The 23,862-nt window shown below is 44.5% G+C and overlaps 1 protein-coding gene across 2 annotated transcripts in view; it reads right to left on the bottom strand.

Annotated features, from left to right (window-relative positions):
* Positions 1-905: 905 nt before the first annotated feature.
* PLEK (pleckstrin) overlaps positions 906-23,862 on the bottom strand; it is an 83,618-nt gene continuing 60,661 nt past the window's right edge. For both annotated transcript variants that reach the window (XM_056567905.1, XM_056567906.1), the window contains exons 6-9: positions 23,246-23,350; positions 6,227-6,310; positions 4,164-4,227; positions 906-2,055 (exon numbers count right to left, since the gene is read on the bottom strand). In XM_056567905.1, coding sequence (XP_056423880.1) covers positions 1,916-2,055; positions 4,164-4,227; positions 6,227-6,310; positions 23,246-23,350 — 393 coding nt within the window. In that variant the 3' untranslated portion in view covers positions 906-1,915. The remainder of the gene's footprint in view (positions 2,056-4,163; positions 4,228-6,226; positions 6,311-23,245; positions 23,351-23,862) is intronic.

Genomic DNA, 23,862 nt, shown 5'->3' on the forward strand with positions numbered 1-23,862 from the left:
ACGCAGATCTGCTCCTTACAGCTGCTTTTCTGGTGCCTCTCACACACCCCTATACTCCCTCCTGATTGGATGAGTTGCTGTTTGCAAGGCAATATTGGTTTCCTAGAGGTCAGGTGATCTTTCCTCCTATTTGCAAGGTATTCTCGGTTACCGGGATGTCATGTGATCCTCCTTCACCAATGTCAATGTTCGTCTTTAAGCCAAACCAAACTTTACCTAAAGTTTGGGCTGAAAGCAGGTTTGTCAGATTCAGTTCACTCAGCTTTAAAGGGGTAGTCCAATGGTCAAAAACGTATCCCCTATACTAAAGATAGGGGATAAGTTTCAGATCACGGGGAGTCTGACTGCTGCGGCCCCCCGTGATCTCTCTGTACGGGGCCCCGGCTCGCTGTTCAGATGGAGCGTGTTGACCACCGCACGAAGCGCCCTCAATACAGTGCTATGGTAGAGCCGGAGATTGCCGAAGGCAGCGCTCCGGCTCTGCCATAGACTTGTATTAAGGTGGTGTGTCAGCCGTCGCTTCATGCGGTGGTCAACACGCCCCTTCCCGCGGGCTGTCGGGGCCCCATACAGGAGATTGCGGGGGCCCCAGCGGTCGGACTTTCCGCGATCTGAAACTTATCCCCTATCCTAAGGATAGGGGATACGTTTTTCACCACTGGACTACTCCTTTAATACAGACACACCATTCATTGAAAGCTCCATTTTACTGAATCGGCAACATTATTATGTTGATCACTGGGAGTCTCAGAAGATGAAATGGACTTTTCTAACAAAAATGAATTATTTAAAGATTACTAAATTTATAAATAAATCATTAATACGCAACTATCATGTAAAGAAAGATGGGTTTAAGTGCAGCCCAATAATGTACTACTAGTATATGAATTTTATTTGGTATATAATGTATGTCTTTATTAGTTGCTATTTTTCTTGCTAGCAGTGTCTTCGTAATAATAACTGTAAATTACATGAACAGCATTCAAAAATAATTCAATATGGTGTTATCCTTCAAAATAACCCAAAACTGTGTAGTAGATGGCTTGTACAGCACTTTACATATAGCTTTAAAGGGGTTCTCCGGTGCTTACACATCTTATCCCCTATCCAAAGGATAGGGGATAAGATGCCTGATCGCGGGAGTCCCGCAGATGGGGACGCCCGCGATCATCCACGCGGCACCCCGTTTGTAATCAGTCCCCGGAGCGTGTTGTCTCCGGGTCTGATTACGGGCGACTACAGGGCCGGCGGCGTGTGACGTCACGCCTCCGCCCCCATGTGACGTCACGCTCCGCCCCTCAATGCAAGCCGATGGGAGGGGGCGTGATAGCTATCATGCCCCCTCCCGTCGGCTTGCATTGAGGGGCACCGGAGAACCCCTTTAAATGGTAACTAGCCTATCACCACAAAATGGAGGAGGAGCTAACTGCAAAGTGAGACAAAGGCAGAGAAAGACATACCGAGAGGCTGCTGAAATTTCTTAAGTGTTAGATTTCACTTCAGGGCTTGATTTATAGTTTACACTGCTCGGAACAGCTTCATTATGTCCTCTATGCTGCTGCTGCTCTGGCTGTGCTATGAAGATATAAGGAAGCAGGATGTCCTCTTTTGTGTGTGTGCAGTTTCCAGTCATCATAGGTATCTAGTCTCTACCCACTAGCTCAGGGACACCTGAAAGTTAAAGACAGAAAGGGGAAGGGGGGAACTAGGGAAATATGCCATAAACTAGTTATTTACCTTCCAGAAATAGTGCTACTACACATGTACATACATGACAACCTATCCTGATAAATATGTTGAAAGGTTAGTGACCATATAAATACTTCTATAACATTTCTAATTCATGTATTATTCCTTCCTCTGCTGCCCTCAATGTTTATTCCAGTGGTTCAATAAACAAAATTGTTCTGGGTTCCTATTTTCCAATTTTAGAGACAGTCTGAATAGCTTTAATCCACTCTTTTCGCTCCTCTGCTGATGCAGCCTGCAGGAAGTAATGCACTTCAGATGCCGTGATGATTTCAAAAAGATTTCCTTCAACGTCTAATTTCTTCGCTGGAAAAAGCAAAAAGTTAAAAATACATGTGTTATCCAAAATAGCAGACACATAATATCTTCTACATTAGAAAATATCTTAATTTTCATTGGTTTGGCTTTTCTGATGGATCCTTATCCTTACTTCACAAATTATTCAAGAAGTAACGTGTAGGCCTCAATAAACATAAGGATGGATTCACAGAAAAAATATTACTACAATATTTTTATCCCCCTTAAGGACTCAGCCCATTTGGACAATTTTATTTTAACGTTTTCGTTTTTCCTCCTCGCCTTCAAAAAATCATAACATTTATATTTTCATCCACAGACTAGTATGCAGGCTTGTTTTTTTGCGCGACCAGTTGTCCGTTGTATTGCCATCACTCACTTTACCATAAAATGTATGGTGCAACCAAAGAAATACTATTTGTGTGGGGAAATTAAAAAGAAAACCGCAATTTTGCTAATTTTGGAAGGTTTCGCTTTCACGCTGTACAATTTATGGTAAAAATGACGTGTTCTTTATTCTTTGGGTCAATACAATTAAAATGATACCCATGATAACATACTTTTCTATTACTTTTTGATCAAAACGTATATACTAACAACCTGTTAGTTTTTTTTAATTATGCTGAGAAGCAATTAGATCATTGTGCAAGATTGTAGATGTGCACCATGTCTGTTTTCTACCTGAATTCATACTTTTCTATTACTGTTGCGCTTAAAAAAAAATCGCAAACTGTTAAACCAAATTAGCTCGTTTAAAATCCCCCTATTTTGATGACCTATAACTTTTTCATTTTTCTGTATAAGCAGCGGTAGGAGGGCTCATTTTTTGCGCCGTGATCTGTACTTTTTATTGATACCATATTTGCTTACATAAAAGTTTTAATACTTTTTTAATACATTTTTTGGGGAATAAAATGTTATAAAAAAGCTCTTATTTTGGACTTTTTTTTTTACGTTCACGCCGTTCACCTTTACGGTATCATTAACATTTTATTTTAATAGTTGGGATATTTACGCACGCGGCGATACCAAATATGTATATAAAATATATTTTTTACACTTTTTGGGGGTGAAATAGGGAAAATGGGACAATTTACGTTTTTATTGGGGGAGGTGTTTTTCCAATTTTTTTTTTACTTTTACTTTTTTTTTACTTTTATTTTTACCCTTTAATAGTCCCCATAGGGGAATATTTATAGCAATAATTCGATTGCTAATACTGTTCAGTGCTATGTATAGGACATAGCACTGATCAGTGTTATCGGTCATCTTCTGCTCTGGTCTGCGGGAAGGCAGATCAGAGCAGAAGATGCCGGGAAGGCGGGTGAGAGACCTCCGGCTGACATGCTGGATGATCGGATCGCCGCGGCAGCGCTGCGGGCGATCCGATCATCCATTTTAGTGACCGCGATGCTGCAGATGCCGTGATCTGTATTGATCATGGCATCTGAGGGATTAATGGCAGACATCCGCGCGATCGTGGATGTCTACCATTACGGGCAGGTCCCTGGCTGCTGTCAACAGCCGGTACCTGCCGCGCATGAAGCAAGCATCGCTTCGATGCCCGCGGTTATGCATAGGACGTAAATGTATGTCCTGGTGCGTTAAGTACCAGCTCTCCAGGACGTACATTTACGTCCTGCATCCTTAAGGGATTATACAGTTTTTATTCAGCCAGAAGTGGATACAGGAGCAATATATAAGTCCTCCCTTTAGTTTCCATTATTTTTATATTTACTCCTGGCTTTGGCTCAAAAACTGCAGTGGCATAAAAAATATGTTATATGTGACCCTACCACTAGGGCATATTTAGAGTCATGTTTTATTCAGTGTTGTTTTGTATATGTACATGTTTAATAAAAATAAAAAAAACCTATAGAAAGAACACAATTGTCTTCCCACAGCACTGACACAAAAAACAGCTAATAGGGATTAATTCTTAGTGTTCATATTGCACTTTTTGGTCTCAGCTTTCTCCAAATCCCTACTTTGTCAGAACATTTTATACCTGTTCTTGTACAGATCACAGTTTGGTAACTTGCTTATTGGTAAATATGTATTAATACCCCATTTATTAATATCCCATAACCCTAAATGAGACCTCAAGAGTCACTTACCTTCTTCTACAGCAGTCACAACACAGCCTCGCAGATGTATAGATCCCAGTGGATCTTCATCTCCCTGTAAAACAGCCATGACATTGCTTACTGAAAATATATGCTATATCCATATGTATGCTCATAAAGGCTATGCTAGGAATGTACTGTTTATGGGACCACCTGTACACCACATCTGTATGCCAGGCTGCTGCTATTGGGTAAATGACAATAACAGCTCTATGCCCCCTACTGAAATATGTGGGACAAGACAGTAATGCAGCTTCTTAGCAAAGGAAAGTCCTGCACAGGTTCTTAACTCTCAACAGAAAAGAGAATAAGTCCATTTAGGACTGGGCACGCCTGTACATTTCAGGTTTAGGCCAACTTTACTCTTTTAAGACCCTCATATGTATGGCAAAAATTATCCCTGACTAAGGGTGCAATCACACTGTTGAACCGTGGGCGGAGATTCCGTCAGGCGGCCTCCACAAAAAATAGTTTGACGGTAGGACCGCAGGCCACTGCACCGTCACCATTGACGGCTATGCAGTACTCGCGGAATTCCGTGCAAAGAATGAACATGTTCTTTCTTTGCGTGGAACAATTTCAGTGGCGGAATTGTCCGCACTGAAATTCCCCAGTGTAAACGGGTCTTGCGGAAGACCAATTCACATTAATGGTACAGTTCACTGCATGTAATTCTACTCCCGGAATTCCGCTCTCGGAATTCTGTGGGAATTCCACAGTGTGAACGTACCCTTAATCTGTACAAACTATACCTAGATATTGAACCATGATATGGTAAAAAGAGTAACTGAGCTTAAGATTTATGACGTTTAGGATCTTATTATTACACATAATTCAGCCTCAGAATCCTCAAAATAGTAAAAACCGTGTGGTTCAGGATAACACCAACCTAAGTGATCTCGGTCCAGCATTTCTGGAGGAACCCATAGACCTATAGTAGGGCAACAGGATGTCCTGCCAACTGAGGAGTGAATCCTTCTGCTGCACGCTTCTCCCCTCTCATTCTCGTGATCGTTGGAGGCCTCAGAACTGAGACCCTGAGTGATCAAAATTTTTAACATGTCAAATTTTTTTTTTTAAATGACAAAATGACAGGTACACTTAAAGGGGCACTCCAGTAGAAAAAAAATGTTTTCAAATCAACTGGTGCCAGAAAGTTAAAGAGATTTGTAAATTACTTCTATTAAAAAATCTTAATCCTTCATGTACTAATCCGCAGCTGTATGCTCCAGAGGAAGTTGTATAGTTATGTCCAGTCTGACCACAGTGCTCTCTGCTTACACCTGTCAGGAACTGCTCAGGACAGTTTCTGACACAGACAGAGGTGGCAGAAGAGAGAACTGCGGTCAGACTGTAAAGAACTACACAACTTCCTTTGAAGCAAAAAGTAGCTGATAAGTACTGGAAGGATTAAGATTTCTAAATAGAAGTAATTTACAAATCTGTTTAACTTTCTGGCACCAGTTGATTTAAAAAAAATGTGTTATCTATCAGGTATATTTAACACTGGATGGTGATGCTAATTATGTATGCAGGTGCAGTAGAGGCGTCACCTGCTGTGTCGTCACTTCCACCTAGCATATATAAGCAGACTCACAAGAAATGTTTTAAGTGTATGACTAAGGCCCTGCGGGCTGAAACGTGTCACACTGCATGAATCCTTGCTGTATCCCTTAGCAACATGCATTTTGATCAATAAAGAAGTTCCTTTTGCATGAGAGTCTGCGCTGGATGTCCCTTTCTTTGCCTACTACTTAACTGGATTAGTCCAAATCCAATCCGGGCGCTTACAGGAGTGAGCTGGTATCTCCGCTTCTTGTTATATATCAGAGTAACCCTCTATAACACTCTATAAAATGTGGTCATGCTATGTATTTTTACTTTTTTCAACATGGAATGGACCCCACAAGGGGGAAGTTTATGCAATATTACCCCAAAATGGGCACATCTGGTATGTTTTGAGAGGCATGAGTTATGTTTGATGCTTTTCAATGTTCGCCTTATCACTGGATGAAAAATAAAACTATAGAATAAAGTCTTAAAAATGTTCTTACTGAGGCGTGATCATAGTAGTGCAGGTAGGCGGGGTCTTCTCTAAGGACAAATTTTCTTACTTTCCAGTTTTTCCTTCTGTGCCCCTGAGTGTAAAAATAAATAGTAATAATAATAATAATAATGCTAGTATTACTAATAACAATAAAAATAATACTAATACTACTACTAATAATAATATTTGGGTTGAATGCTTACCAGTAGAACATTTTTGTAATGGAATCACATAATTAGGGGTGAGCAAATGGAATCTGATGAATCCGAATTTGTTACGAATTTCAGGAAATATATCGCTGCAATTTGATCGCACAAATCGCTTCATTAAACTCCATTTACTGCTTTCCATCTAAGATGGCGGCTCCACATATCATGACATGGGGCAAGGAACTCTGGGAAGACGGGTAGGCGGGATGACCCTGAATCACATTCAGCATGCCAGAAACCTCTGTGATGTTACAGCCCTATGTAATCAGCAGTCATCCTGCGGCCAGTCACATCAGCGTTTCATTGCAGAGAGAGAGAGAGAAGGGCAGAGCAGTGTGTTGCACAGAAAAAAGCATTTTTACAACAGCGATTCACCTCAAGCCCAAATCCAGTTTAGAAGCACTAATAGGGAAGGGAGAGAGATTGAGAGAGAGAGTGCAATTTTGGGTGTACTACACAGTAACTGTGTGCTGCAGCACTGGTGTGTACAACAATTGAAAAGCTAATAGTAGCCAGCCAGTTAGGGTGAGCAGAGCATTAAAAGCCATAATCACCTGCCTATTAGTGCGTAGCGGAGAGTATTGTCCTCTATTAAGTGTAACCTGTGCATACATACCGTCTTTCCCCGAAAGTAGGACATCAGAAAATAAGGCCTACTTTACTTTTTGCCTGCGGAGGCAAAATATAAGCCCCACAAAAAAAAAAAAAAAAAAAGTGCATACCACATACGTACATCTATGTGGTGTACCATTTTGTTCCTGTTATAGTCCTAAGGGCCTAGTTACTGTAAAAGGCCAGCCAAAAGTACATACCTGCTGGTGTTGTAGACAAATACTGTTTAAAGCATAGTGGAGCGTATTGTACTTCCCTCATATACACACTAATTATGTCAGGCAGAGAAGTGCCAGGACGTGCACAGAGGAGTGGCAGAGGACTAAATTCATCAGGCGCAGGCAGAGGTTGCAGCAGACTAGGGACAAGTGGCAGCAGGAGTCGCAGCGAGAGGCAGGAGCTCCCGGTATCAGCTAGCGGTCGTGTTTCGACCAGTAAACCCATCTGCCGTCATTGATTGGTTAACTCGGTCATCCACATCATCACAAGTGATATCTGACACCCCCAGTCAACAGTCGGTGGGTTCCTCAGACACAACCCTCAGTTGGCATGGCCCTGGAGCAGTCCTTGTTCTCCCATTGCCTCTGTCCTATGCTGTTCCCTCCCTCACAGAAGTGTCGTATGCTGTGGGTTTAGCTCCCCTATTTAGTGAGGAAGAAGTGGAGGAGACATCCGTAGCAATTAGTGCTGAGGAGAGTGGCGTGGGAGGTGGTGTTGCGAGCATTCAGGCCTGTGTAACATTACCCTTACAGAAGGATACAACTATAGTACTATAAAGCATAAGAGTCTTTAAAAGGCTGCGTGTTTATGGTTTCCAGGTAGGGAAAGAAAAATATATTATTATAATGCATGCAAATTATATATATATATATATATATATATATATATATATATATATATATATAATGTATATAACAATATATGCAAATTCTCTAGCTCTTATCCAGAAGGCAAAAACACTCTCTGTCTCGCTAATGCAGAGTTTCCCAACCAGTGTGGCTCCAGCTGTTGCAAAACTACAACTCTCAGCATGCCCGGACAGCCAAAAGCTGTCCAGGCATGCTGGGAGTTGTAGGTTTGCAACAGCTGGAGGCACACTGGTCGGGAACACTGATCTAATGTATCTGTAATAATAAAGGGCAACCCCCCCACCCCTAAAAACAGCTCTCTACAGATGGGTGTTTGTTTTGGCTGACAATTCCTACTTATGTTTGAAAGCTTTTTTTTTATAGGTTCCACATTGACTTACAGGCTAACTACCTCTAGGTGGCGCAAGAGAGACAGTTTCCTTTCTTCTGGAGGAGATTTAATTAGCATTCATTTTTCCCATGGAGCATTTAGTCTGTAACTGCATATACAATTGGATCTCCTCAATGAGAACCAGGACAAGGGAGATTTTAGCATATATAATGCTTGGCAATGCATTATATATGCTAAAATCATTATCCTCACCATCCCCGGGTGAAGTTTGTGCCCCCAGGGATGGTGAAGATATTAAGTTATAAATTCCAGACCCCCGTCCCCAGGGGATGGTGAGGATAATGATTTTAGCATATATAATGCATTGTCCAGTGTTATACATGCTAAAATATGCTGATTGGTTCCCTTTAAGTCCTAGTTGCCAAAATCTGCACGATAACGCAGGGGGGCCCAATTTTAATCCCAACAAATCTGGGTGTGGCAATGTGAGGTTAGAGTTACAATAGAGAGGTACCAAGGGGAAAGGGACAAAACAGGTGGGGCCCTCTCCTGGAGTCCCTGATCCACTTAGACCAAGTGGGCATCGTCCCCTCTAGGGAGGCCCGTGACAACACCCATAAGACGTTCTCCCTTCTCCACTACGCTCAAATGACTAAATTCCCTTGTATGGTGTTGTCGCTAGATGCCGAAAAGGCGTTTGATCGCATGGGCTGGGACTTCGTGGGAGGGGTGTTGAAGCAAATAGGCCTAGGCCCACTGGCACTTAGCCGTATCATGGCCCTGTATCAGATTCCCTCTGCCAGAATTCGGATCAACGGCTCCCTCTCGGCGCCATTGTTGATTCGTAATGGCACCCGACAGGGTTGCCCGTTGTTGCCCCTATTATATGTGCTGGTGATGGAACACCTGCTTCAGACCATACGACTCGACCAAGACATTCAGGGCATCTCAGTGAAGGACACCCACTTTATATGCTCTGCATTTGCTGATGACCTGCTACTGTACATCTCCTCCCCCAAGCGTTCGCTCCCGGCCCTGCTGTCTGTCCTGGACGACTTCAGTGCCTTGAGCAACTACAAGATTAATTATTCCAAAAGTGTTGCCATGAATGTCTCTCTTGACTCTGCGTTGGCCCACAGGCTTCAGGGTCTGTATCCTTTCTTCTGGCACCCCTCCTCCTTTAGGTACCTGGGAGAGCTGGGAGAGATCCTGGCTACTGGCCGTTGCATGCTCCTTGACAACCCCCGCCGGCCGAGAACGTGGAGTGCAAGATGAAGCCCCTGATTCCTGGGTCTCCATAGCAGGAAAACCTACCCAGGAGCCTGCCACACTCCTGGGGAGGGGTTGATGGGATCTCTGCTACTGTGGAAGTCTCTGGAAGTAACAGGAGCTCAGACACACCCAACCTCTCTCCAGAGCTGGACTCACTATTCTCTGGGGGGGGGGGGTCACTGTGTACATACATTACATTACTTATCATGTACTGATCCTGAGTTATATCCTGTATTGTCCAACAAAGTTTCTTCTAGTCTAGCCTCATTTTAACCAAACACACACCACATTATTAACAACCCCACATGTGTAAACTAGAAGACACAACTTTTTTCCTAATAAAGTTATACAAATAATAACAAAAACAATAATAATCATAACGCTCACCTTAACACAATTCCATAACTAATATACTAGTATAACTTTACTAAAAGTTTACAAAAGGTCAAACTATACTAAGTTTAAATAACTGTATCTCGCCCATATATCAATCTTTTGGTAGGATTGCCTGCTTTTTACATATGAATAAAAAAATATATATATTAAGGGAACATTGGAACAACACAATGTATCTCCAAGTCAATGACACTTCTGTGAAATCACACTGTCCACTCAGGAAGCAACACTGATTGACAATCAATTTCACATGCTGTTGTGCAAATGGAACAGAAAACAGGTGGAAATTATAGGCAAACAGTTCTGCAGGTGGTGACCACAGACCAAGCACTTCTCAGTCCCTATGCTTCCTGGCTGATGTTTAGGTCCCTTTTGAATGCTGGTGGTGCTTTCACTCTAAAGGTAGCATAAGACAGAGTCTATAACCCACACAAATGGCTCAGGTAGTGCAGCTCATCCAGGATGGCACATCAATGCGAGCTGTGGCAAGAAGGTTTGCTGTGTCTGTCAGCGTAGTGTCCAGAACATGGTGGTGCTACCAGGAGACCTGCCAGTACATCTGGAGACGTGGAGGAGGCCATAGGAGGGCAACAACCCAGCAGGAGGGTGGATGAGCAGGAGGAGCACTGCCAGAGCCCTGCAAAGTGACCTCCAGCAGGCCAAAAATGTGCATGTGTCCACTCAAATTATCAGAAACAGACTCCATGAAGGTGGTTTGAGGGCCCGACGTCCACAGATGGGGGTTGTGCTTACAGCCCAACACAGTGCAGGACATTTGGCATTTGTCAGAGAACACCAAGATTGGCAAATTCGCAACTGGCACCCTGTGCTCTTCACAGATGAAAGCAGGTTCACACTGAGCACATGTGACAGACATGACAGAGTCTGGAGACGCCGTGGAGAATGTTCTGCTGCCTGCAACATCCTCCAGCATGACTGGTTTGGCAGTAGGTCAGTAATGGTGTGGGGTGACATTTCTTTGGGGGGCCGCACAGCCCTCCATGTGCTTGCCAGAGGTAGCCTTACTGTCATTTGGTACCGAGATGAGATCCTCAGACCCCTTGTGAGACCATTGCTGGTGCAGTTGGCCCTGGGTTCCTCCAAATGCAAGGCAATGCTAGACTTCATGTGGCTGGAGTTTGACAGCAGTTTCTGCAAGAGGAAGGCATTGATGCTATGGACTGGCTCGTCCGTTCTTCAGACCTGAATCCGATTGAGCACATCTGGGACATCATGTCTCGCTCCATCCACCATTGCCACGTTGCACCACAGACTGTCCTGCTTTAGTCCAGGTCTGCAAGGACATCCCTCAGGAGACCATCCGCCACCTCATCAGGAGCATGCCCAGGCATTGTAGGGAGGTCATACGGGCACGTGGAGGCCACACACACTACTGAGCCTCATTTTGAATTGTTTTAAGGACATTACATAAAGTTGGATCAGCCTGTAGTGTGGTTTTCCACTTTTATTTTGAGTGTGACTCCATATCCAGACCTCCATGGGTTGATAAATTTGATTTCCATTGATACATTTTTGTGTGATTTTGTTGTCAGCACATTCAACTATGTAAAGACGAAAGTATTTCATACGATTAGTTCATTCATTCAGATCTAGGATGTGTTGTTATCTTGGTGCTCCCTGTATTTTTTTGAGCAGTGTATAAGTAACAATAAGTTTCAAGTAACAACAGCAATTAGGCTTTTTGTTAGCTATAGAGGTATCTATCCAAAGAACACACAAGTATGATTTTAAAATATCACAGAAAAAGGAAGTGAATGTGTGTGACAGTGGAAGGCCCCTCACCTCCCACTGAGGAAATGCCTCTCTATCGGTATTTGTGAAACTGTGAGTCACTTCTGGTATTAGGTAAACCGCATTCTGATTATTAAGTAAACGCCTAAAAGTAAAACAACTAAACAAGCCAATCTAATTCTTAAATTTATTAAAACCTAAATATGTACAATTTTGCACAGGAATAAATTGTTAATGTAATGTTTACAACTAGAGTTGAGCGAACTTTCAGTAAATTGGTTAGTAATGAACCTTGTGGCTCGGCCATTGATGACTTTAGTCAGCATAAATGTGCTCCGAGTGCTCCAGTTGCTCCGGTTGCTTGGAAAAGGTGAATATAGTCCTTAGAGACATAAGACTGTCATCCTGGACAACCGGAGCACGTGGAAAGCTGAACTAATTTATGCAGACTAAAGTGATCAATGGCCGAGCTGCAAGGTTCATTATGAACCTTTTTTTACAGTACATTCACTTAACTCTATTTACAACCATGTTCTCCAATCAGCCTTCTTCTGTCTATAATAGTTATGTGCCAGCGGCACGTCAGCTTCGGTGCTCCAACCACTGCTCCTCCGCTCCCGAGACCTGCTGTTATTGTCACGGTTCGGCTGGCAGGAGGTGGATCCTCTGTGCCAGAGAGGGATTGGCGTGGACCGTGCTAGTGGACCGGTTCTAAGTTACTACTGGTATTCACCAGAGCCCGCCGCAAAGCGGGATGGTCTTGCAGCGGCGGTAGTAACCAGGTCGTATCCACTAGCAACGGCTCAACCTCTCTGACTACTGAAGATAGGCGCGGTACAAGGGAGTAGACAAGAGCAAGGTCGGACGTAGCAGAAGGTCGGGGCAGGCAGCAAGGATCGTAGTCAGGGGCAACGGCAGGAGGTCTGGAACACAGGCTAGGAACACACAAGGAAACGCTTTCACTGGCACAATGGCAACAAGATCCGGCAAGGGAGTGCAGGGGAAGTGAGGTATAAGTAGGGAGTGCACAGGTGAACACACTAATTAGAACAACTGCGCCAATCAGTGGCGCAGTGGCCCTTTAAATCGCAGAGACCCGGCGCACGCGCGCCCTAGGGAGCGGGGCCGCGCGCGCCGGGACAGGACCGACGGAGAGCGAGTCAGGTACGGGAGCCGGGGTGCGCATCGCGAGCGGGCGCCACCCGCATCGCGAATCGCATCCCGGCTGGAGGCGGTATCGCAGCGCACCCGGTCAGTGGATCCGACCGGGGAGCTGCAGTAGCGAGGATGTTGCGAGCGCACCGGGGAGGAGCGGGGACCCGGAGCGCTCGGCGTAACAGTACCCCCCCCTTGGGTCTCCCCCTCTTCTTGGAGCCTGAGAACCTGAGGACCAGACTTTTGTCTAGGATGTTGTCCTCAGGTTCCCAGGATCTCTCTTCAGGACCACAGCCCTCCCAATCAACCAAAAAAATTTTTTTTCCTCTGACCGTCTTGGAGGCCAGTATCTCCTTTACGGAGAAGATGTCAGAGGAACCGGAAACAGGAGTGGGAGAAACAAGTTTGGGAGAGAAACGGTTGATGATGAGTGGTTTAAGAAGAGAGACATGAAAGGCATTAGGAATACGAAGAGAAGGAGGAAGAAGAAGTTTGTAAGAGACAGGATTAATTTGGCACAAGATTTTGAAAGGACCAAGATAGCGTGGTCCCAGTTTGTAGCTGGGGACACGAAAGCGGACATATTTAGCGGAGAGCCATACCTTGTCTCCGGGAGAAAAAATGGGGGGAGCTCTTCTTTTCTTATCGGCAAACTTTTTCATGCGAGATGAAGCCTGTAAAAGAGAATTTTGGGTCTCTTTCCATATGGTGGAAAGGTCACGAGTCACTTCATCCACAGCGGGCAAACCAGAGGGCAAGGGAGTAGGGAGGGGGGGAAGAGGGTGACGGCCGTACACCACGAAAAATGGGGATTTAGAAGAAGATTCAGAGACTCTGAAGTTGTACGAGAATTCGGCCCATGGTAGAAGATCTGCCCAGTCATCCTGGCGGGAGGAAACAAAATGCCGTAAATAGTCACCCAGGACCTGGTTAATTCTTTCTACTTGCCCATTGGATTGAGGATGATAAGCAGAAGAGAAGTTTAATTTAATCTTGAGTTGTTTACAGAGAGCCCTCCAGAATTTTGACACGAATTGGACGCCTCTATCCGAGACGATCTGCGTGGGCAAACCGTGAAGACGAAAAATGTGTACAAAAAATTGTTTTGCCCACTGAGGCGCTGAAGGAAGACCAGGAAGAGGAACAAAATGTGCCATCTTGGAAAATCGATCAACGACCACCCAAACAACAGTGTTGCCACGGGATGGGGGTAAGTCTGTAATAAAGTCCATACCAATCAGAGACCAAGGCTGTTCGGGGACAGGCAGAGGGTGAAGGAGACCAGCAGGCTTCTGGCGAGGAGTCTTATCCCGGGCACAGACAGTACAGGCCCGCACAAAATCAACAACATCCGTCCCCAGAGTCGGCCACCAATAGAAGCGAGAGATGAGTTGCAAGGACTTTTTGATGCCCGCATGGCCAGCGAGGTGGGAGGAGTGACCCCATTTGAGAATCCCGAGACGTTGGCGTGGAGAAACGAAGGTCTTCCCTAGAGGAGTTTGCCTGATGGAGGCTGGAGAAGTGGAGATCAGACAGTCAGGAGGAATGATGTGTTGCGGAGAGACCTCTACTTCCGAAGCATCCGAGGAACGAGAGAGAGCATCGGCCCTAATGTTCTTGTCGGCAGGGCGAAAATGAATTTCAAAGTTAAAACGGGCAAAGAACAAAGACCACCTGGCCTGGCGAGGATTCAGCCGTTGGGCAGACTGGAGATAGGAGAGATTCTTGTGGTCGGTGTAAATGATAACTGGAAATTTTGATCCCTCCAGCAGATGCCTCCATTCCTCAAGTGCCAATTTAATGGCCAGTAGTTCTCGATCCCCGATGGAGTAGTTCCTCTCCGCCGGAGAGAAGGTCCTAGAAAAAAAACCACAAGTAACAGCATGCCCGGAAGAATTTTTTTGTAGAAGGACCGCTCCAGCTCCCACTGAGGAGGCATCAACCTCCAATAGGAAGGGTTTAGATGGGTCAGGTCTGGAGAGCACGGGAGCAGAAGAAAAGGCAGACTTGAGCCGTTTAAATGCGTCTTCCGCTTGAGGGGACCAGGACTTAGGATTGGCATTTTTCTTGGTTAAAGCCACGATAGGAGCCACAATAGTGGAAAAATGAGGAATAAATTGTCTGTAATAATTGGCGAACCCCAAAAAACGTTGGATAGCACGGAGTCCGGAGGGGCGTGGCCAATCTAAGATGGCAGAGAGTTTATCTGGGTCCATTTGTAGTCCCTGGCCAGAAACCAAGTATCCTAGGAAAGGAAGAGATTTACATTCAAACAGACATTTCTCCATTTTGGCATAAAGTTGATTGTCTCGAAGTCTCTGAAGAACCATGCGGACATGCTGGCGGTGTTCCTCTAAGTTGGCAGAAAAAATCAGAATATCGTCCAGATACACAACAACACAGGAATATAAGAGATCACGAAAAATTTCATTAACAAAGTCTTGGAAGACGGCAGGGGCGTTGCACAGGCCAAAGGGCATGACCAGATACTCAAAGTGTCCATCTCTAGTGTTAAATGCAGTTTTCCATTCGTCCCCCTCCCTGATGCGGATGAGATTATAAGCACCTCTTAAGTCCAGTTTGGTAAAGATGTGGGCACCTTGAAGGCGATCAAAGAGTTCTGAGATAAGAGGTAGGGGGTAGCGGTTCTTTACCGTGATTTTATTAAGTCCGCGGTAATCAATGCAAGGACGTAGGGAGCCATCTTTTTTGGACACAAAGAAAAATCCAGCTCCGGCAGGAGAGGAGGATTTGCGGATAAACCCCTTTTTTAAATTTTCCTGGATGTATTCAGACATAGCAAGAGTCTCTGGGGCGGACAGAGGATAAATTCTGCCCCGTGGTGGAATAGTGACCGGGAGGAGGTCAATAGGACAGTCATAAGGCCTGTGAGGAGGTAAAGTCTCAGCTTGTTTTTTGCAAAATACGTCAGCATAGTCCATTTAAGCCTTAGGGAGACCGGTTACAGGGGGAACCTCAGGGTCACGGCAGGGAGTACTGGGAACCGGTTTAAGACAGTCCTTGAAACAAGAAGTACCCCAGCTCTTGATCTCTCCTGTGGAGCAATCAAGGGTTGGGGAATGGCGTTGAAGCCACGGTAGTCCAAGGAGAATTTCGGAAGTGCAATTGGAGAGGACCAAAAACTCAATTTTTTCGTGATGAGGTCCGATGCACATTAGGAGGGGCTCCGTGCGGTAACGTACGGTACAGTCCAATCTTTCATTGTTAACACAATTGATGTAGAGGGGTCTGGCGAGACTGGTCACCGGGATGTTGAACCTGTTGATGAGAGAGGCCAAAATAAAATTTCCTGCAGATCCGGAATCCAAGAAGGCCATAGTAGAGAAGGAGAAGGTAGAGGCAGATATCCGCACAGGCACAGTAAGGCGTGGAGAAGCAGAGTTGACATCAAGAACTGTCTCACCTTTGTGCGGGGTCAGCGTACGTTTTTCCAGGCGGGGAGGACGGATAGGACAATCCTTCAGGAAGTGTTCGGTACCGGCACAGTACAGGCAAAGATTCTCCATGCGGCGTCGTGTCCTCTCTTGAGGTGTCAAGCGAGACCGGTCGACTTGCATAGCCTCCACGGCGGGAGGCACAGGAACGGATTGCAGAGGACCAGAGGAGAGAGGAGCCGAGGAGAAAAAACGCCTCGTGCGAACAAAGTCCATATCCTGGCGGAGCTCCTGACGCCTTTCGGAAAAACGCATGTCAATGCGAGTGGCTAGATGAATGAGTTCATGCAGGTTAGCAGGAATTTCTCGTGCGGCCAGAACATCTTTAATGTTGCTGGATAGGCCTTTTTTAAAGGTCGCGCAGAGGGCCTCATTATTCCAGGATAATTCGGAAGCAAGAGTACGGAATTGGATGGCGTACTCGCCAACGGAAGAATTACCCTGGACCAGGTTCAGCAGGGCAGTCTCAGCAGAAGAGGCTCGGGCAGGTTCCTCAAAGACACTTCGAATTTCCGAGAAGAAGGAGTGTACAGAGGCAGTGACGGGGTCATTGCGGTCCCAGAGCGGTGTGGCCCATGACAGAGCTTTCCCAGACAGAAGGCTGACTACGAAAGCCAACTTAGACCTTTCAGTAGGAAACTGGTCCGACATCATCTCCAAGTGCAGGGAACATTGTGAAAGAAAGCCACGGCAAAACTTAGAGTCCCCATCAAATTTATCCGGCAAGGATAGTTGTAGGCCGGAAGCGGCCACTCGCTGCGGAGGAGGTGCAGGAGCTGGCGGAGGAGATGATTGCTGAAGCTGTGGTCGTAGCTGCTGTAGCATCACGGTCAGTTGAGACAGCTGGTGGCCTTGTTGCGCTATCTGTTGCGACTGCTGGGCGACCACCGTGGTGAGGTCGGCGACAACTGGCAGTGGAACTTCAGCGGGATCCATGGCCGGATCTACTGTCACGGTTCGGCTGGCAGGAGGTGGATCCTCTGTGCCAGAGAGGGATTGGCGTGGACCGTGCTAGTGGACCGGTTCTAAGTTACTACTGGTATTCACCAGAGCCCGCCGCAAAGCGGGATGGTCTTGCAGCGGCGGTAGTAACCAGGTCGTATCCACTAGCAACGGCTCAACCTCTCTGACTGCTGAAGATAGGCGCGGTACAAGGGAGTAGACAAGAGCAAGGTCGGACGTAGCAGAAGGTCGGGGCAGGCAGCAAGGATCGTAGTCAGGGGCAATGGCAGGAGGTCTGGAACACAGGCTAGGAACACACAAGGAAACGCTTTCACTGGCACAATGGCAACAAGATCCGGCAAGGGAGTGCAGGGGAAGTGAGGTATAAGTAGGGAGTGCACAGGTGAACACACTAATTAGAACAACTGCGCCAATCAGTGGCGCAGTGGCCCTTTAAATCGCAGAGACCCGGCGCGCGCGCGCCCTAGGGAGCGGGGCCGCGCGCGCCGGGACAGGACCGACGGAGAGCGAGTCAGGTACGGGAGCCGGGGTGCGCATCGCGAGCGGGCGCCACCCGCATCGCGAATCGCATCCCGGCTGGAGGCGGTATCGCAGCGCACCCGGTCAGTGGATCCGACCGGGGCGCTGCAGTAGCGAGAATGTTGCGAGCGCACCGGGGAGGAGCGGGGACCCGGAGCGCTCGGCGTAACAGTTATGGCCTATAGGCCATAGCAGTAGATTGTGACCCCGTACCGGAGGAGTGATGGTTGGAGCACTGAGGTGGGGCAGTACACAGACATACAGCCTCCAGCCATACACTGTATATGGCTGAAGGCTGTATGTCTGTGGGGTCCACTGACTACCTAATGTGGGGGAACTATACTGCTAACCTAAAGTGGGGAACTATACTACCAACCTAATTTGGGGAAACTGTGCTGCCAACCTAATGTGAGGGAACTATACTGCCAACCTAATGTGGGGAACTATACTGCCATCCTAATGTGGGGGAACTATGCTGCCATCTTAATGTGGGGGAACTATACTGCCAACCTAATGTGGGGGAAACTGTACTGCCAACCTAATGTGGGGGGAAACTATACTGGCAACCTAATGTGGGGGGAACTATGCTGCCAACCTAATGTGGGGAGAACTATGCTGCCAACTTAACCCCCTCAGCCAACCTGGGGGGGGGCTGAGGGGGTTGACATGCCCCCTCCCATAGACTTGCAATGAGGTAGTGTGGCGTGACGTCAAGAGGGCGTGGACGTGACGTCACCCCATGCCCCCTTAATGCAAGTCTATAGAAGGGGGTGTGTCAACCACCTCACGATACTCTGATTGTTCCCCTCCCTCTTATTATTATAAATTTTTCTTTTACACCAAATAGGAGAACCCAGCCAGTGATTAAACAAGGTGTTGTGCTAATAAAAACAATAGTCACCTACAGGGGACTATAATATTTAAAAATACAATTAATCTTTTATTTCATCATTTTAATATAGTTCAACAAATTATCCAGGATTAGAAAGACATAGCTGATTTCTTTAAAAAAAGACAGCACCACACCTGTCCTCAGGTTGTGTGTGGTATTGCAGCTCAGTTCCACTGAGGTGAATGGAGCCAAGTGCTCCACACACAACCTGAGGACAAGTGTGGTGCTGTTATGGAAGAACTTAGCTCTGTTTTTCTATTGCTGGATAACCTATTTAGTGTGTTAAAATTAGTATAAGCCACACAGAAAAGGGAAAAGAAAGGATAATGAGAGCCATAGATCAATATTTTTTATATTGCATCTGTATTCCCTTATGCCTGTCACAGCAAAAGTTAGTGACTGGATAACGTGAGAGCCATTGAGTGGAAAAAGATTTTTCTTATTCACAATATGTTCCAGGATAGAACCATATTACAAAGAGCCAATAGAAGTAAGACGCACATTAGCAGATTACAAGCCTACGCAGACGCATAAAAGAACACACTGGGTATATATAGTCTTAAAGGAGAAGTTTAGTGGGAAAAAAATGTAGCTTCTATAGGGGATAAGTTTTAGATTGCGGGGGGTCCAACCGCTGGGGCCCCCCCGCAATCTCTTGTATGGAGCCCTGGCTCTACCCCACAGCGGCACGTCACAACCCTGCCCGGGGACCGCCACGCCTCCTCCATATAGCTCTATGGGAGAACCGAAGATTGCCGAGTTGAAGCTCCATACAGGAGATCGCGGGGGGCCCCAGCGGTCGGACACCCCACGATCTATCCCCTACGGATAGGGGATATGTTTTTTTCCACGATACTTCTTCTTTAATGGCAGATCAGTGTTCCACAATCCCGAAGAGTTTCACAAGAATGCCGTTGTCAAGGCTACATACAGAGTGGATCACAGATCAGTATCCCGCCATCCCAACATGTTTCCCCAGAATACTTTGTGAAAGAATCAATATTTGACAAAGCCTGCGTGCAAAATGCATTAAGATGGTGGGATACTGAACTGCCATCCACACTGTATGCAGCCTATGTGTTCTTTTAGGCATCTGTATAAACTTTTTATCTGCTAATGTTTGTCTTACTACTATTGGCTCTTTGTAATGTGGTCCTATCCAGGTGAGTGAGAAAAATCTTACTCTTACGTATTGGATAAAATCATATTGTAGTTTATTTGTATAATGCCATTGTTTACATTACACATTGGGGGTCATATTAAAAACTCTTCGCGTCAAAAATTTCGCGTTTCGTACCAACATTTTGGCGAAAAAGTTTACATCAGATATTCAAAGTGTTTTACATGATAATTATCCAAGATTTACACTAGTCACACCAGTTTTGCAAAAGTGGGCGTGGCTATTTACATTTCATGTTTTACATGATATTTTCAAAGGGATGAGAGTCCATTTTACATCAAAATGTAGAAATTACAGAAATGGTTGTAGTTTTTTTCTTTTTTTTTCCCTTTAGTTTTTTGGGAAAACGTGTTATTTAAGTATTGCAAAATAAATAATTATTATTGGAAAATGTTATTAAAAAAAATTATATATTTTTTTCTTTTCTTTTCTCTTGGTCACTGAACCTGAATTCACATTTAAGCCCTAAAAATGTTTTATTTATGCAGTTATCGCTTGTCTGGGCACTAGTAATCATGGAAAATTTGGCGCCAAAATCGGCAATTTTGTCGCAAAAAAACTCCAATATGGCAGGAAAAAAAATTGGGCCAAATTTGGCAATTTTGGTGCGAAAAAAAACTAAAGTGGCACAAAAATGAACTCACAAATTTTTGAAAGCAGCACAAGAGATGTGAGGAGAAAAAAACTTTTTTTAATGTCTCCCCCATTATCCCTTTACTGTGCAAAAAACAGTGTTCCTCTTTCTTTCCCCTTACTTTTTTTTTTTATAACATGTAAACTATTGTAAAACAATAAAATAAAATATTAAATTTTTATGGTTTGTAGTCCATGAGTGCTTTCTTGTAGGTTATTCTTTCTTTTTATTGAAAAGTACAGCTTCACAAAAATCAGCACCAAGAAGAAGGGTGGCATAGGAATATGTATGCTACATCAGTGTTTTTCAAACAGTGTGTCTCCAACTGTTGCACAACTACAACTCCCAGCATGCCCAGACAGCCGAAGGCTGTCCAAGCATGCTGCAAGTTGTAGTTTTTCAACAGCTGGAGACACACTGTTTTGAAAACACTGCTCTACATGTTAAATACACCTCATGGACAAAAGTATATGGTGACTGAAACATCGAAAAATCAACATGTGCTTGCAAATCTCATTAACTACAGTGGGGCAAAAAAGTATTTAGTCAGCCACTAATTGTGCAAGTTCTCCCACTTAAAAAGATGAGAGGCCTGTAATTTTCCTCATAGGTATACCTCAACTATGAGAGACATAATGAGAAAAAAATCCATGAAACCACATTGTCTGATTTTTAAAGAATTTATTTGCAAATTATGGTGGAAAATAAGTATTTTGTCCCCTACAAACAAGCAAGATTTCTGGCTCTCACAGACCTGTAACTTCTTCTTTAAGAGTCTCCTCTGTCCTCCACTTGTTACCTGTATTAATGGCACCTGTTTGAACTTGTTATCAGTATAAAAGACACCTGTCCACAACCTCAAACAGTCACACTCCAAACTCCACTATGGCCAAGACCAAAGAGCTGTCAAAGGACACCAGAAACAAAAATATAGACCTGCACCAGGCTGGTAAGACTGAATCTGCAATAGGCAAGCAGTTTGGTGTGAAGAAATCAACTGTGGGAGCAATTATTAGAAAATGAAAGACATACAAGACCACTAATAGGCTCCCTCGATCTGGGGTTCCATGCAAAATCTTACCCCGTGGTGTCAAAATGATCACAAGAACAGTGAGCAAAAATCCCAGAACCACATGGGGGGACCTAGTGAATGACCTGCAGAGAGCTGGGACCAATCAGTAACACATTACACTGCCAGGGACTAAAATTTTGCAAAGCCAGACATGTCTCCCTGCTTAAGCAAGTACATGTCTGGGCATTTGGATGATCCAGTAGAGGATTGGGAGAATGTCATAGATGAAACCAAAGTAGAACTTTTTAGTAAAAACTCAGCTCGTCGTGTTTGGAGGAGAAAGAATGCTGAGTTGCATCCAAAGAACACCATACCTACTGGGAAGCATAAAGTGGAAACTTTTTTGGGCTGTTTTTCTGCTAAGGAACCAGGACGACTGATCCGTGTAAAGGAAATAATGTAATGTAATGTAAGGGGCCATGTATAGTGAGATTTTGAGTGAAAACCTCCTTCCATCAGCAAGGGAATTGAAGATGAAACGTGGCTGGGTCTTTCAGCATGACAATGATCCCAAACACACCGCCCTGGCAACGAAGGAGTGGCTTCGTAAGAAGCATTTCAAGGTCCTGGAGTGGCCTAGCCAGTCTCCAGATCTCAACCCCATAGAAAACCTTCGGAAGGAGTTGAAAGTCGGTGTTGCCCAGCGACACCCCCAAAATATCACTGCTCTAGAGGATATCTGCCTGGAGAAATGGGCCAAAATACCAGCAACAGTGTGTGTGAAAACCTTGTGAAGACTTACAGAAAACGTTTGACCTCTGTCATTGCCAACAAAGGGTATATTACAAAGTATTGAGATGAACTTTTGTTATTTACCAAATACTTATTTTCCACCATAATTTGCAAAAAAAATCTTAAAAATCAGACACTGTGATTTTATGGTATTTTTTCTCATTATGTCTCTCATAGTTGAAGTATACCTATGATGAAAATTACAGGCCTCTCGCATCTATTTAAGTGGGAGAACTTGCACAATTGGTGGCTGACTAAATACTTTTTTGCCCCAGTGTATGTCATAAACATTATTGGAGTTGGGTGCTCGCTCCACTCTTTTAGGGTGCATTAACTTCCCGTTTTTGCAATACGGTTTGGCATTTGAAAACCATATACAACCATATTGGTTGCTTTTCCCCCTTGACTTTCCATTCAAAAACTTACACAAAAAGATGCATCCGTTTGTGTAAATTTTTTTACTTTTGCGATTTTCCCGTTTCTTTCCCGTGCACAAAACCGTGGGCAACCATTGTTTTGTTCCCGGTTCTGTCCTGTTTTTGGGTTAAAAATGATTTCTCACCTGGTTTTTATAATATTGTAGTCAATGCAAACTGCATTGAGCATACAATTCATATGGTTTTATCAGTTTTTTTTGTATACCGTTTTGGCGGGAAAAAAACTGATACAAAACCATATTGCTAAATGGTCATGTGAATGTAGTCTTAGAAAATATTTTCAGATTTTAGAACATTGCTAAGGGAATTCATGGAGTCGGGTGTCCATAAAGTCATTATTACATTATGTAGGTAGGGTACTGAACTTAAGAAGGTGAAGGCTGGCACGTCATAGCCAGTCAAGTTCTTGTTTGCCAAAGTCTGCAAACCATTTTTATAGACATTGCTTTGTTCCCAGGAGACGCCATCCTAAAATATCAATCTTTTTTTTAAACACTATCATACCCAAAGTAATATGAGTTATACGATTATCAGGAGCATACTAACCTGCTTCCGTAAACAGCCTTGCTTCACAATTATTCCTCGAAACTGCTCTTTGACAATTGCATCATCATCACTAGAGTTGTCTTCACAAAAAAATCCACTGTCTGGCTGCATAGAGGAAACCACAGAAGATACTGAGAATATTTTACTAAGTCAGGTTTCAGTGGTATGCGTTCAAGGTTCCATGGAAGTGAGTAACATTTTATATTTTTTCTCATGAATAATCTGGCTGTGATTAGTGCACTCATATCTATCTATTTATCTATTTATCTATCTACAAAGCAAAGGTAGAGGCACCACAACCAAAGTCCAAAATTATTTATGAGGTGCAAGCAGGCAAGGTGCACGGTCCCAGTGACAGACCATGGAAGCAAATCCAAAACGAAATGATCCTCGCAGCACACTCAAATAGTGCAAAAGCAGTGTAGGTGTATTGACCCATACTGACGATACAACGTTTCAGCAGCATCATGCCGCCATGGTGGTGTGATGCTGCTGAAACGTTGTATCGTCTGTATGGGTCAATAATGCTATACTGCTTTTGCACTATTTGAGTGTGTTGCGAGGATCATTTCGTTTTGTATCTATCTATCAATATATAAATATATAAATTGATAGAT

Source organism: Hyla sarda, chromosome 3, assembly GCF_029499605.1.
Source record: "Hyla sarda isolate aHylSar1 chromosome 3, aHylSar1.hap1, whole genome shotgun sequence".
In the NCBI taxonomy this organism is placed as follows: domain Eukaryota; kingdom Metazoa; phylum Chordata; class Amphibia; order Anura; family Hylidae; genus Hyla; species Hyla sarda.